General features: G+C 33.5%; 1 protein-coding gene across 1 annotated transcript in view; it reads left to right on the plus strand.

Moving 5' to 3' along the window:
• LOC130894723 (lachesin-like) overlaps nt 1–14,993 on the plus strand; it is a 198,861-nt gene that overhangs the window by 166,284 nt on the left and 17,584 nt on the right. Inside the window, exons 8-9 of the mRNA XM_057801690.1 lie at nt 14,143–14,274; nt 14,597–14,716. Coding sequence (XP_057657673.1) covers nt 14,143–14,274; nt 14,597–14,716 — 252 coding nt within the window. The remainder of the gene's footprint in view (nt 1–14,142; nt 14,275–14,596; nt 14,717–14,993) is intronic.

A 14,993-nucleotide genomic window follows, 5' to 3' on the forward strand; every position in this document is an offset into this window, starting at 1 on the left:
CTATTTTCATAAATTGAGATATCATTTGTCGAACTGGATTATGAATTATTTTATTGAAAGAAAATATGAACGAATAAAAAAAATTTTAACATTTGAATGTAAATAGAAGTAGAAAAAATACCCTCCCATTATCTTTTTTATGCAAATTTCTATATTCAAATGTTGAAGCATTCCATAAAGTAACAACGGAAATATTGGTTTGAAAATTCGATATTCTGTACAAAGTAGCGCAAATTGTCTATAAATCAAAATTTCTTTTATCGAAAACTAATTCGTACCTATCTTATTGACAAGTAAATTAATCCACTGCCTACAGAAAATATTTTCACAAATTATTGTCCCCAAAAGTCCACCAAATTAAACTGACAATAGTAACAATTACAACAAATAATAAATACCTACGATAACTAAAAATTAACGAAAAATTGTCTAAAACGAAACGAAAATCACCGCATTATTATTATATTATATTCTGAGTCGGAAAAGTCCGAGAGCGCGAAAAGTGCCTAAAATTTTTAAGATAGATAGTAGGATCTTATTTCAAACGTAAAATTGTATTCTGCGTCAATATAACTGATAGCTATATCTACCTATACTATTTACACACAGTTAAGGTGAACCTTACCTGTTGCTTGCACGACGTTGCCTTTGCCACTATATATATATATATATATATATATATATATATATATATATATATATATATATATATATATATATATATATATATATATATATATTAAAAAAACGATTCTTGTCTTATGTAGAATTAAGATAATTTAATATGATCATTTAAATGATATAAATGATTCAATTAAAAAAACTAAACACAATGGAATTTTACGTTGTATCGTTTGGAGTTTTGTTTGTATTGGCTTTAGTCGTCATTAGTAAATAAACGTCTCAACTATAAGTGAAATGTAATAAGCTCAGTATTAGGTCTCGTCAAATATTCAAGCTATATTTGGATTTCTCAATGATCTTATATTGCTACTTTCATTTCATTCCTTTCAGTCTTGTTTCTTTAATTGAATTCATATCTCAGTAAAACCCTCTCGGCAGTTTTTACACTTTTGTAAAAACTAATGCATACTTTAGTAATTAAGTTTTAAACAACCCTTTCAAACTCGTATAAAAAATTTTTATAGGTTCTTATTGCATTTGGTTGAACTCTCTAATATTTATATTGATGTAATTCATAATTATTGTAACAAGAATGGTTATTTCGAGGATAAATATATATATATATATATATATATATATATATATATATATATATATATATATATATGGGTGATTCCGTTCTAACTGTGATTTTTTGTATTCAAAATTTCAAGATTTTAAAATTTAACTTTTCTAACTTTTTTATGCATTCATCTATTTTACTGTAAAAATAAAACTCTAAGAGGAATTTACTACAACTTCAAAGTATCACGAGCAAGACACAAATGTCGGATTTTGAGTTCCACGGTACTGACTCATTTATCCACGGTACTGACATGGTAACTTAAGATATTAAACAACAAGTGCATCAATTTTCCTCAGTTTGATCATAAACATTAGAATTTATAAGGTAATTAGTTTAAATCATTTGTTACGACAAAAAAAATTAATAATTTATCGGTAAATTCTAGGAATGGACATGACACGGTACTGACATTCAAGTGATGTAGTATAAGTTTTCTTTAAGTGGCAAGTTATATTGTATAAAAATAATGTTTAAATATCTTAAGAATTATTCAATTAACACAAAATTTTTATTAATTGATTATTAATTAATGACTAGTACAAAAAAACAATACAGGACATTGAATATCACAGTTAGAACGGAATCACCCATATATATATATATATATATATATATATATATATATATATATATATATAATACAAAAATAAGTTATATCCTCAGCAAGTTGTGTATTGTTCAAACATAACGAGGCTTCTAATTCTAAAGATAATAGACAGAGAAACATTATTTTTGTCTGCACTTATAGATATAATAAAGGCCGCTACAACTAAAAACGTTGGGAGTAAAATAAGTGTCTGAAAGAAAATGGAGGACTAATTGTTTAAACATAGACACAGGCATTGTATGGAGTCTGTTTACCTTCAAAAATATCACAAAACTTGCTTTATACTGCCTAATTTGTTAATTCGTATGAAAAAAACTTCCTAGTATTCCGAAATTTAGATTTTTTTTTGATATTTACTTACGATTGGAATGTATCATGAGGAGATTTTACTACCATCGTTTTCAAAAGACCTTCTATGGAGCACAACCGGCGTTCGGCTTATACATTCGACGTAATAGTAAAGCATATGCGTGAACTACAAAAACTTGAAAATCGAAAAAAATCAATACTTTGATTTGAATATTGACACAGAAACTGTGTAATACACTGTACATCAAAACTGACGCATATTTTTCTAAATTGAATAATTCACTGTTTTACCGTCCATGTACCCAGTTCAAGGAATAAACCAATTCACTGTAACCAGAGCACTATTGCGAATTCAGGATACAGAAAATAGACAAAGTAAACCTGGATAAGAACTTTTTTATAATTACCAATTAGTTGAGATATGGATTGATAGAAGTCGTATTTACTTCCTATTGAAATGTATCTGCTTAATTCTCAGCCTCAGACATAGTTTTCAGTTTCTACAATATTTTATTTAGTTATGATTATACGTTATAGTAACCTTTATCGTAGGATAGTATATCGAGATCCTAGGAAATTATATGCTTATTGCAGCATTGTCGGAAAACTAAGCTATAGTAGAGGTTGCATAAATTTGAAGGCCCACAGAGTGTTGGTTGATTACGGGGAGCTCATTTTACAGCTTGCCAATTCATAACGTAATTTAGAAATGTGCGTTGTACCATGCGAGCCCTTTGGAGAAGAGGAATGATTCAATTTTTGCATGATAATATACGCCCCCGCAGGGCTGGAGTAATATCAAATTATCTCATAGAGTTCAGGCTTTAATGTTTACCGGGAGACCTTCTTAAATTTTATCAAGAGCGGAAATAATGTTGGATATCCGAAAATAATATTTTTTGTTTTCGGCATTAATTTTTGGGCATAGTATAAGTAATACAGATTCGAACTAACTTATGTTACCATAACAATATTTTTTCACTATGGTTCCCATTTGTTAATCTATCGGTCTTATCCTAATAACTTTATAAACTTCAAATAAATAGATGTAAATAGAGTCTTTTCAAAGAATTCGTATAGTTTGAATAATTGTTTTTTTCCGTAATATTATATTTCGGTCTCAAATAGACTGATAAAAACTTCTTCTTCAATAACATGTGTTCGTACGAGATCAAAGTAAAATAGCGTAGCGGAATAACAATTTACGTTGCCGATCACTTTTTTACTTAATCAAAATGTTCAATCCACACTCAGTTAACTGAAGCTAGGTTAAAAAATGACAAAATGAACATATTGAGCTCAAAGCTTGTTAAATCAACAAAATAGTTTGATTATAATGGTGCAGATTTTTACTCTTATATCTGTCATTCTCGTTCCATTCAAATAACTGAATTTCGAAAATTAGATGATAGTTGTATTTTAACCTCAATTTAAAGATGAAAATTTGAAAATTTTTTTTCACTCTAACTCATTTCACTTGATTGTTATTTCTTTTACTTTTAGAAAAAGCGAGCTGATCCTAAAATTTTGACAATTTTTTTTTATTAATATTAATAATACAGTTTTATAATGGTGTTTACAAAGATGAAACTATTTTTTCAGTCACTCATTGTAGCTAAATTTTGATTTTTATTACAATAGCCTTCAATATATTTTCAATCGCACAATAAAATTATTGAGGAGAGCTTTTTGGTTAAAAAAAAATATTTCATTCCTCTTTGACCTTCGCTTTCACAGGAGTAACTTAATAAGATCCCCTACATAAAATTAAGGGGGTTGGAGAAGTAGAAGGAAAAATATTAGCAAATGACGGATATCTGTATTGTAGATGTGTGAGCCGCTTATAACCAACATTACCGTAAGAAGTACTGTCAGATATCGTGGACTGTTTTATGTGGTCCTTGTATGTTGAGCAAAAGAAGTTGAAGTCTCTCTTGATCTCTGAAAAAAAAGTATTGTTACATCGAGAATAAATAAAGTGAAGATGTTGAACCACATAATTTTTCCATTTCTAAATATGGTCACAATTAAAGTATTTTCACAAAACTACCATCGGTGACGGTTCACACACACACACACACACTTTCCCGTGAGACGAGCCCGACCCTCTAGGCATCCACCCCCGGATAAATCCACGAGTGTGTGGGAAGAAGGACATTCCACCACCCCCTGTCATTTCGACAGGTCCTCATCCTCTTTCGCGTCGCAGTTTCGCGCGTAGCTTCCTTCCTCTCCCCTGAGGTCTATGGGAGATTCTGGCATGTCTTATCTTTTTGTTAAGAGATTCGCCTGTTGGCTATACACTCTTGGCTTCTTGATCTGGATGTCTTAATGTGTGTGTCTGTTTCGCTGCCTCGGGTAAACCTCTTCCAACCTCCCACCGGCAAGAAAAGATCTAATCCGAGTGGTCCTTCGCTTTCTCTATAGCTGTCGCCGATGTATAACTCTACATTTGCTTATGAAATGCAGAGTTACCGTGTCGGGGGGTGTCCTCTTGTGGGTTACTTCGGTGAAACCTGTTGGGCGATGAGTGTTGCTATGAGTGTCTGCATGTTCTGCAGCACACTCAGTAGCTCCTGTCGTTGTCGTTTTCTTAGCAGCTTGTGCGTAAGTGCGTCCTGTTTGCATGGTGCTCTTAGCTGGTTTGTTTTCCATCTTTTTTGGGTGTTTCGGGCACCCCTTGTAGTTTGCGGGGTGTTCTCCTCCGCAATTCCTACAATTTGGTTTTTCCGTCTTGTTAAGCGTGCATTCCGCCGCTCTATTCGCTCCCGCGCATCTCACGCAGTGCACGTCCATGTTGCACATGCTTTGTCCGTGGTGAAATCCTTGACATCTGTAACATTGTACAGGTCCGTCGTGCCTTTTTTGTTCTACCACACTTATTTTTGTGTGGCATAGGTATCTCAACTTCTTATAAGTTGGTTCTTCTGCGGGTTCGATTACTACCATGTATATAGTTAGTAGTTTTCGGGTGTTGTCTTCGTTCTTTGTGTACGACTTGTCAGCTGCCATAATTTTTTTGGTCTTGATCCATTTTCCCTCAGTTCTTCCTCTACTTCTGACACTGGGGTGTTAACAGCCAGTCCTTTTATGACAAGCTTCCTCTCTTTTTCTTCGTTGAGTAGGTACGTATACCACTCAATCTCCTTATACTCGCTCAGGAGCATCCTCATTCTGTTGAAGTCTTCTTTTGTCGCTGTCGTTATTTTCCCTGTGTGTATTCCCATTTTACACTGGGCATTGATTTTCCTTTGCACTAGCTGTTTGCGTAGTGCTGTCCACATGAGTGGTGATTTTAGTATTATCGGAGGTGGCCTTCTCTCCGGTTTTGTCTGTTTTCTTTGTTCTTCTCTCCTTATCTTTTCCAATTCTTCCTGGACTTGTTTGTCCATTGATATGTCTTCTTCTTCTGAAGATTGTCTCTCTGGTTTCTTTCTCTTTTTTTTTTATTTTTCACTTCCATATATTCTTCTTCCATGGGGCAGTCTTCATTTTGTGTTCCTTCGGTAACTTTGTTTTGAGTTTTCGGCTTATCTACTTCTTCTGTATTTGGATTCCATTTTAGCTCTTGTATTTCTCTTGCTAATGATTCATTTTGGGCTTTCAGTTTAAGTCCGTTAAGGCCTCAATATGCTTATTATTTCCAATAATCGTCACTTCGAAGGTTTTAATCCTCTCTTCAAGGTTTTTGATCGTCTCTTCATAGGAATTCATATGTTTTTCCATCAACTCCGATAACAATCCGTATTCAGATTGTTGTTTAGTTTCCATTTTTGACGACTCAATTTCCGTTTCTTGTCTTTTTTTCTCTTTTTCTAGTCTTCTTGTTGTGGTATCTTGGCTTTTTCTCGGTTTTTCGACAGACGATCCTCTGTCGTAGGGTTTCTCCCTATTTTTGGAGTTTTCAGGCCCCTTGCCTGTTACTCTTTGTCTTGGTTCTCCTATTTTGCTTGAGAACCTGAAATTTACCCAAAAATAAAATGTTAAGCCGTACTGAGAAGTACGGCTGTTTCGAAAACGGATAAATTCCGCACAATCAAATTTGTGTTAACAAACACAATTCTTTCATGCAGAAGTATTTTCTTTCATTATAAATAAAAGGCTGTGTCAAAGCACAGCTACCTGCAAAAAAAAGAAAGTTTTATCAGGGTCTCACCTGACTACCTGAGTCCACTTTCACTGCACTTCACTCACGCACTTGTTCACTCGTCGAAGTCTCGGAGTCAACTTCATAAACACACAATGAATAGTTGGTGACGGTCCTGTATACCGTAGACTCACTTATATCGCCTGTGGCTACTACTTCAGCCAATTGGAAGAATAAAGACAAATGTTTAGTTGGGATTTGAAGTGCTGGCGGGTATAAATGCCACTCGCAATGGGTTGTTCTATTTGATGGAACGAGAGCCCATACTACAGAAAAATCATTTCGAAAATTAATAATGTTGAACATGGGCGCAAATTGAAATTTTTCCACGCGGCTGCAGCCAGCAATAAAATTCCGTTTGCTGTTTTCGGTGTGTGGCAACCCTGAAGGGCACAGACTTCGAGTACGGTTAAAGGAGTTTACCGACATATATATCTTCGTTTTCGCTTATTTTCCTAATAAGTCTCCTTAACTTCACGAAATTAACTTTCCAGAAATAAGATATCCAATTAAAGAGGAAACGTATACAGTGGTAGCAAAACATTTTTCTACGATTTTATTTACCTAGTTGAATATTCTGCATATTTAATGAAATTCATATTTTATAACTAAGCGATGAGGTATATTCCAGCTTACCAAAAGAATTTCATCATCATCCACAAATGATTTTTGTTTGTAAAAATGTTTGCTTACCCTTTTCCACCGACTATATAGATAGTATACGTATTCACGGAGTTGGATTGTTTCTCAACTTCACAATTAAAGTTGGATGATGGTTTTTATCCGAAGTTTGGAAAATGTGTATCAACAGATGGTGTCCTTTTATTCTATGGATTCAAAGATATGCTAACGAAACACGTTTTATTTGTCAAATGTTATCGAAAATATGTAGAGGTGAATTGTAGAAAATATATTATTTAGAACAATTTTTTCACTGTTCAATGAGTTGAAGGATAATAATCTGAGGTATTAAGATTGTAACACAATTTATGGAGGTCAGACACTTGACAGTTTTGAAATTGGATACATCCACACTTGGGCCGGAACAAGATCATCACTATGCTCTTTGAACTCCAACAACAAATTACATATGAGATACAACAGAACCACAAGCATATAAAAACTCTATAGTGCCATTTCAGGATAACCTCATCTATATTTTTGTTTCATATTTATCAATATACAACGTCTTCTTCTCTTTTTTATGTATAATTGATTTATTGATATAAAAAAAACAATAGGGAGAGAGAGAGAGAAATGCTTTATTATCAAAAAATTGTTAGAAATGGTAGACAAAACCTTGTACAAACTAAAAAACAAACATAAAAATAACTAAATAAAGATACAAATAAAATAAAATTTCCATATATAGAAGAAAACCACAATGAGTAACAAAATTATAGGTAATAATTAGTATATAAGTCGTTCATAAAACCATTGCAATATTGTGTAGGGATTACTTAGGTACTAGATTATACAGTTACGTTTTGCGTTTAACTGGTACCGTTTAACCTTCCGTTAGTGCCTCTACCTAATTCCAACCCTATTTTAGATACAACTTAACCATGCGCCGTAAGGGCAATGGTGCCTTACCCAAAGTTTTTAGACATTTATAAGTATACTTGTTTAGTTTAACGCATCAGTATTATAAGATTAGTAATAAAATGGTGACATTTACACCAACGAAAAAATGTTCCAATAATTCATCACTATCAGTGAATGAAAAACTTATTATTTTGAATGTACATGATTGCATAAAATACGATTACCCGAAATTTACTGTATAAGAAACTGTCGAGCGATGTTCCCGAATGACTGGAGTTGGAAAGTCCACCGTTTTTAAATTATTGCGGAGCAGGAGAAAGATAGCAGACCAAGTGGAATCTCCCAAGAAAAGTCCAGCAGACCAGTAAAAGTCCTTGATAAAGACACCAAACGTGTAATTCGAAGAAAAGTTCACTCTTTTTATTTTAAAAAAGAAATACCCACTCTAGATAAGATTTTAATGGATCTTGGCCAGGATGACAGTTTTCCGTTGATAACTAAAAAATTTTTATGAACTACTTTGAGAAATATGGATTTTGCGTGGGAAAAGCATAACCGTACAGCACTTTTACTTGAAAGCGATGAAATTGTTTGCTGGCGACGAAAATACTTAAGAAGTATAAAGCAATACAGAACAGAGCAGAAGAAAATCTGGATTAACGAAGGTTTTACAGTACTAAAAATGTGGCAAGACAAAAATATAACCAGTGCTCGCCAAGCTTTCATGGAAATCCTGTCAACGGGTATTAAGGTGCCTTAGGGTAAAGGAAGAAGACTAATAATCGTCCATATTGGAAGCGAAGAGGAATTTTTAAAAGAAGATTTGCTAACCTTTCAGTCGTGCCATACGGGAGATTACCACGAGGACATGGATTCGGATGTTTTTGAAGACTATTTTGGTGAATTGATAAAATATCTTACGGCTGATTCAGTAGTAGTTATGGATAACGCAAGTTATCATTCTCTGTACTGCAATTTGTTGATCAAGATATTATGATTAACACAATCGAAAGCTTTGGAAAAATCACAAAAATTTGTTGCTGTTCAGGGTAGAGTACACATTATTAAGGAGGGAGAATATAGCATCAATTGTGCATTTGTTAGTTAAAACCCCAAATTGATCGGTAGTGAGTATTTTATATTCAAACAGAAAGCCTCTTTTTGACCAATCTTTCTATGAACTTAGATAACGTGGGAAAGAGTACGAGGATGGTCCCAGAAGTACCTGGCCCAACAACACAAAATACAAAACTTTTGGGACAAAGTATATTTATTTTTCAATTTAATCTTCTTTTAGAACATGTTCAATACCCTTTTTATAATTGTCAAGCTTCTCAAAATAGCCATCAAATGTCAACATCATCTCTTCATTGTTGGAGAATCTTCGACCACCAAGACATTTTTTCAAGTCTGGGAACAGAAAATAATCCGAGGGAACTAACTCTGACAAAAGGTTGCAATTAATTAATTTTGGCCATTGAAATAACGGATGCGTGATCTGGTACATTGTCTTGATGAAACAACAATTTCTTTCAAATACGGCCGTTTTTGCTTGATATCTTCGCTCAAACGTTACAGTAAGTTATCATCATACTCGCCGCTGATAATTTTCCTTTTTTAAATGGAAGTTATTCCGCGCGCATCACAAAAAACCGACGTCATAACCTTGCCTGCAGGTGGAACGGTTCTGCCTTTTCAGTCCATTGTTTTGATTGTTATTTTTTTTTTCGGGTGTAAAGTAATGGACCCCATTTCATACATGGTATGAAACGCGCCACCTATCTTTTGCACAGCTTTCTCATGATCAAATTTTCAGTTAATATGCGATGTACCGCACTTTTTAAATGCCAACTTTGTCTGCTAGCTCACACATTTTCAGTCGACCATCATCCAGTACCGCTTTGTGGATTTTCGCAGATTGTGGGGCCTCGTTTAAATTCTGCTACCCAATATTTTGTTGGTAACGAAGGAGCAGTCTCGCCCAGAGTAGAATCTAGTTCAGGTTTTATATTGGTTGGGCTAAGACCTTTCACGTAAAAGTATTGTATCGCATAACGATGTCCAATTTTTCCCATATTTACAAATTCACTGAAAATAGATTGTGTGCTTTCTAATAAAGTGGTATTTTTTAAGCAACTACTGCCATCTCTAGGTTAGGCTAGGTACTTTTAGGATAAAATATTCTAATGATAATTGTCATTTCCATTAAAAAAAAAAACATTTATTGAAAATCAAAATCTTTGTTTTCATTTTAAGGATGTGCCTACTTACACAGGAGCCTCAAAATTAAACATAATAAGGCTAATCCATGTTTCATGTTTCGAGACCGGTATGGAATTTTCTCCTCCGGAAATCCACTCTCAGATGCGACGTTTTCTGTGGCTATTTAGTAAGAAAGAGACATTTTATTTCGATTTTAATTCCAGACCATTCGTTTTCGCGAAACAAAAGGAAAGCCAATTTGGTCTATACATTTTTTTCCTATCAGAAACAGTTATTTCTTTTGAGTGGCAGCACCGTGAAGAAAATATAACCTTAATTTATTACTATTTAAGACAAATACCGAGTCGATATATCTAGATAAGTCTGGCACATGGCACAACAATATATACGTATGTAAAACGTACGGAGCATACAGGCGATATTTCAAATGTCGACGTTTACGTTCAGCTAAAGCGAGCAGCATGAAAATGGGCGGTTGGGTGAACGTTTCTTTCTTTTGCGATAAATTGTTTGGTTTCATTTTTTATATGCTTATATTTACAGATATATTCTGAAGTTAAAAATTATGAATTTCCTTTCTCGGTAAACTTAATTTCCATACTTTATTTAATACTGTGTAATTGTAAATCTGTGCATTCCAAATGCTGATAAGGAGCATTATTTCCCGTGTCCAAGTTACTACCTACCAATTAACGAAATGGAGTCTAGAAAGGAACAAGATTCAATTGGGGTATGAACAATTTATTAATTGGAATCAAAAATTAGAATCACTGCTATTTGATATGGTATCACATGATTTCAAACAAATTCATATAAATCACAATTGTCAAATTTGCATTATCCTAGCTTGAAAAATCTTTCAATTAAGCAAAATTCATTTAATAAATAATTTCCAGCATAAATTAAAAAATTGGAATCTCATAAAAGCTTTTGTAATTAACGGTTTATTTCTAAAATCATTGGAGTTGATGGCAGAATAAGCTTATTATCAAAAGCTGTTTATCCATATTTGTTCCCACTTTTCACACCTCTAGTTAATGAAAGTTTAACAAATGATCCAATATGTTTCGATCCTATTAACCTCAAAATTTTGTGTTCTCTACCAAAATAATTCAGTTAAAGTATATGACAGTTAATCTATATCAATAACAATTTCTAAAACAACTATTTTATTATTATTCAATAATTAACTATAAAAATTAGAATTAGTGAAAATATTTTAGGTATCTAAATATATTAAATTGATTGGATCTATTAATAATAGTTACTTCAATACCATTCATTACCTGGACTCATCCTTTTTTTTGTTTGATAAATAATAGGCATGGAATATCCAACATAATTCGTTTTGATAGTTTTGACGGAACTCGTTTTACCTCGAAGCTCCGACAGAAAAATCCTTCTAATTTGAATTTCAAATCATCTATTATCTGTGAGATATTTGTAAGGAGATTCACAGGTGTATGCGGATTATAAGATACGTGTGAAAAATCCTTCATTATTCACGGTTCCGTTCTCTCAAGCTTCCCGCAAATCAGACATTTGTGTTGGCTGATTGAAATTGAAATTAATTCTGCTTTATTTAGCTGTTCACACTGAAGTTTATATATTTTTAAGGTCTATTATCTAATACACTGATGATTAGACTTTCATGGTTAAATTTATTGTCTTCACACAAGGTGTTGGAAAGTCAATGCTCCTCTATACAAAATCATATGAATTATTAGATTTTTGCAAAATGGCGACACTGACGTTATTATTTGCGATTAACCTTAAAATGGATCTGTACACATGTATAATTCGCTGGTTAAAATACAGTTATAAATTCTAGAATTTATCAACAATATGGATGAGGTCAGGGATTCTCAAAATAAGATACCACACAAATTTTGAAACCAAATTGCAATAAAACAATGGAAATTGTTATGTTGGAAATTGGGCAAAAACGAGAGTACAAATGGATAACTAAGGCCCTTGAAGTCCTACTGGATCTCCCACCTTTGAATCTAACATTTTGAAGTCATGAGAATGGCATACAGGCTGAATAACCGCAAAGAACTGTAGGCTGGACTAACTAGCCATGCGAAAATCTTGGCGCTGGTCGCGGAGAAATGACCAATGATTTTGATGGACAGTCACCGAATTGCGCCAAAGAAAGTTGATAATAAGGGCATAGAGAAACACATCACTGATAGAAAACAATGACTGATGACTCAAAGCCCGATATACTTACTAAATAATGAGGCCATCTAGTACTCAGATGGCTCCAGGATGACTTAAGGAACATATATCGTCTTTCAAGCCAAAGTATCAAGGTATTCGCTTTGATGAAATGTGGATGCGCCATACTCAATCAACGCCATAGAAACACAGGAATTTCAATCTGTTCAGTCAGCAGAGCTGCCATAGAAGGCATGCTCGTACTGGAGTGTAAAAATGTACTACAAAAACTCATAAGTGATCCAGCAAGATCCAGCTCAGAATCTATTCTCAATATCGCCAAAAGTGTTGCTTTTACGTCTGCTAGTAAGACAGGGTGTGCGGAGATGGATAGAAACAACTAGCATGAGACAAACTAAGGTACACACAGATTGATCTTCTGTTTCTCTTACCAAACAACTGCTCCATTTGAATAGACGCCAAACTCGACTGGTAACTGGACTTTTAACTGGACACGGTCATATAAGACGCCATCTCTACACTATGGACATCATAGACGACAAGACAGCTTACCTAGTGGCGTCAAAAGTTTTAAGCCAAAGCGTCTGATAGACTTTTCAAAGCACATCGTCTTTTGGTAGTTTGAAGTAGGGCACAACGGGCCTATCAAAAATCCTATGTAATTAACGGCTCTCGGCCGTTCACTATCATTTGCTTAAACATTCATCAACAAAAAAGATAGTAAAATTCAATTCAGCTGATTATCCGTCCATTCCAATATTAAATGATCCACGTTTTTATAAATAGATGAAACACAAGGTATTGTGAATTTTCACAACCTTCATTATTGGAATGAGTAAGATCCTAATTCACATTTAAAAAGGAAACATGTAAGCAGCGGTTACTGGGAAATATTTCATAAGGCATCGTTCACTGAAACCCACTTGAAAAATCCTGGATTAGTTTTGGCTTTTTTGCCACAATGTTAGAATTTGTAATAGTTTTCAAGAAAAACCATTAATTTATTTTCAAGAATGACGGTTGTTCCGCTTATTGTAAGGGAATATCTAAATATTTTCCCTGATAGCTGACTTGGTAGAGTTTGACACATATCATGGCATTCCTGCTACGTGTCTATGACTTTAATTGGATTTCTTGTCCATAGTACGTAGAAGTTGGTATATAAAAATGGAATTTAATCACGGGACTTTCTTATTTAAATAAAACAGGCACATTAGAAGAAATTTGATAATAGAAATGGAAAAAGAATTCATATTTTTAACACATATACTTGTTAAAATTTCAATAAAAGTTAATAAATTCCATCATTATAATTTGTATTATTATCCAGTATAGTTCCAATATACTAGCCACTCTCTTAATTGTATGATAAGTAGCTCTAAAAAGCTTATAATGTCGGAATTTCGTAAAATATTCAATACTCTGAAGGTATCAGCAGTGGTTGATTAATTTAAATTTTGAGACGACATGAAATTATTTGTCAAATCCATAATCAATTTTCTTTTTAACACCTGAATGGTACTTATTATTGAACATGTATCGCTATTTTGCAAAAAAACATCAAAAATATCATAATTTACTACCCCAAACACCTAAAATAAGCATTAAACAAGTTTGCAATTTTTACGGTTATTTCAAAGCTTTTGATGTGTAGTTCGATTCTCTGATTTTCAAAATGAACTCGTAACAGTTGTATTCATTGAAAAATTATTTAAACGATCTGTTAACTCTGTAACAAACCCGCCATCATCATTAGTGTTCGAATTCTTTCATTCCCCGTCATGCCCGAGATCTAATCAACGTCAAAATACAAGCCGATGGGTGTCAAAATATAAAGATTAAAAACCGTGTGTAAATAATTCACCCTTTTTTATTTTCCAGTACTGCGAGTCTTCGATGGAGAATCATTGACGTTAATGAATGTTCAACGTACTGATATGGGTGCCTATTTATGCATAGCCAGTAACGGAGTGCCCCCATCTGTGAGCAAACGATTCAACATCATTGTACATTGTAAGTGAATTTTTCCAATTCTATCTCAACGTGCCTGATAATTTATCTTGTACTAAATTAATTTTCATGGAAATAGCTCAAGAAGGATCACTTTAAATATTTTCACACTACAAATTGATTAACGCTTCTTTATTATTCTGTATATTGTAAAATCTACTGACTGAAATATTCTAATTAACTAGAAAATTATATTGAAATACTAATTTTTGTAATAATATTGATTAAACTTTTGTTCGCTTGCCTGAACTATTCAACCAAAACTTTGATTTTTCTGTAAGAAGTAACTGTGTATTAAATATAACGAGTCGATCTATTGTTATAGTTCATCCCTTAATTAGAGTTTCAAATCAGCTAGTGGCTGCCCCAATAACCAGTGATGTCCACGTACAGTGCTACGTAGAAGCATCTCCGAAAGCCATGAACCACTGGATGCGAGACAACGGTAAGCACTTCTCCCTAGAGCCGAGCTTAACCGAGCAGGCCCATATATATTGTACTATCCACCGCAGACCGATACCTACATTTCAAATTACTGACTGCGCTGCCCGAAAACGGTCTTCCTGCTTCTTTCATATATCACACTAAAGCTAAATCATGTCGTGTATGTCACATAATTTTAACATTTTACCACGTACAGGGTATTCAACAGAAATAATGATAAGGAGTTATTTCAGTTATGAGGTTATATAAGTCTTTTTTTTTCTGAAATTTATGTCTTT

The sequence above is a fragment of the Diorhabda carinulata genome, chromosome 1 (genome assembly GCF_026250575.1).
Source record: "Diorhabda carinulata isolate Delta chromosome 1, icDioCari1.1, whole genome shotgun sequence".
Taxonomy (NCBI): Eukaryota; Metazoa; Arthropoda; class Insecta; order Coleoptera; family Chrysomelidae; genus Diorhabda; species Diorhabda carinulata.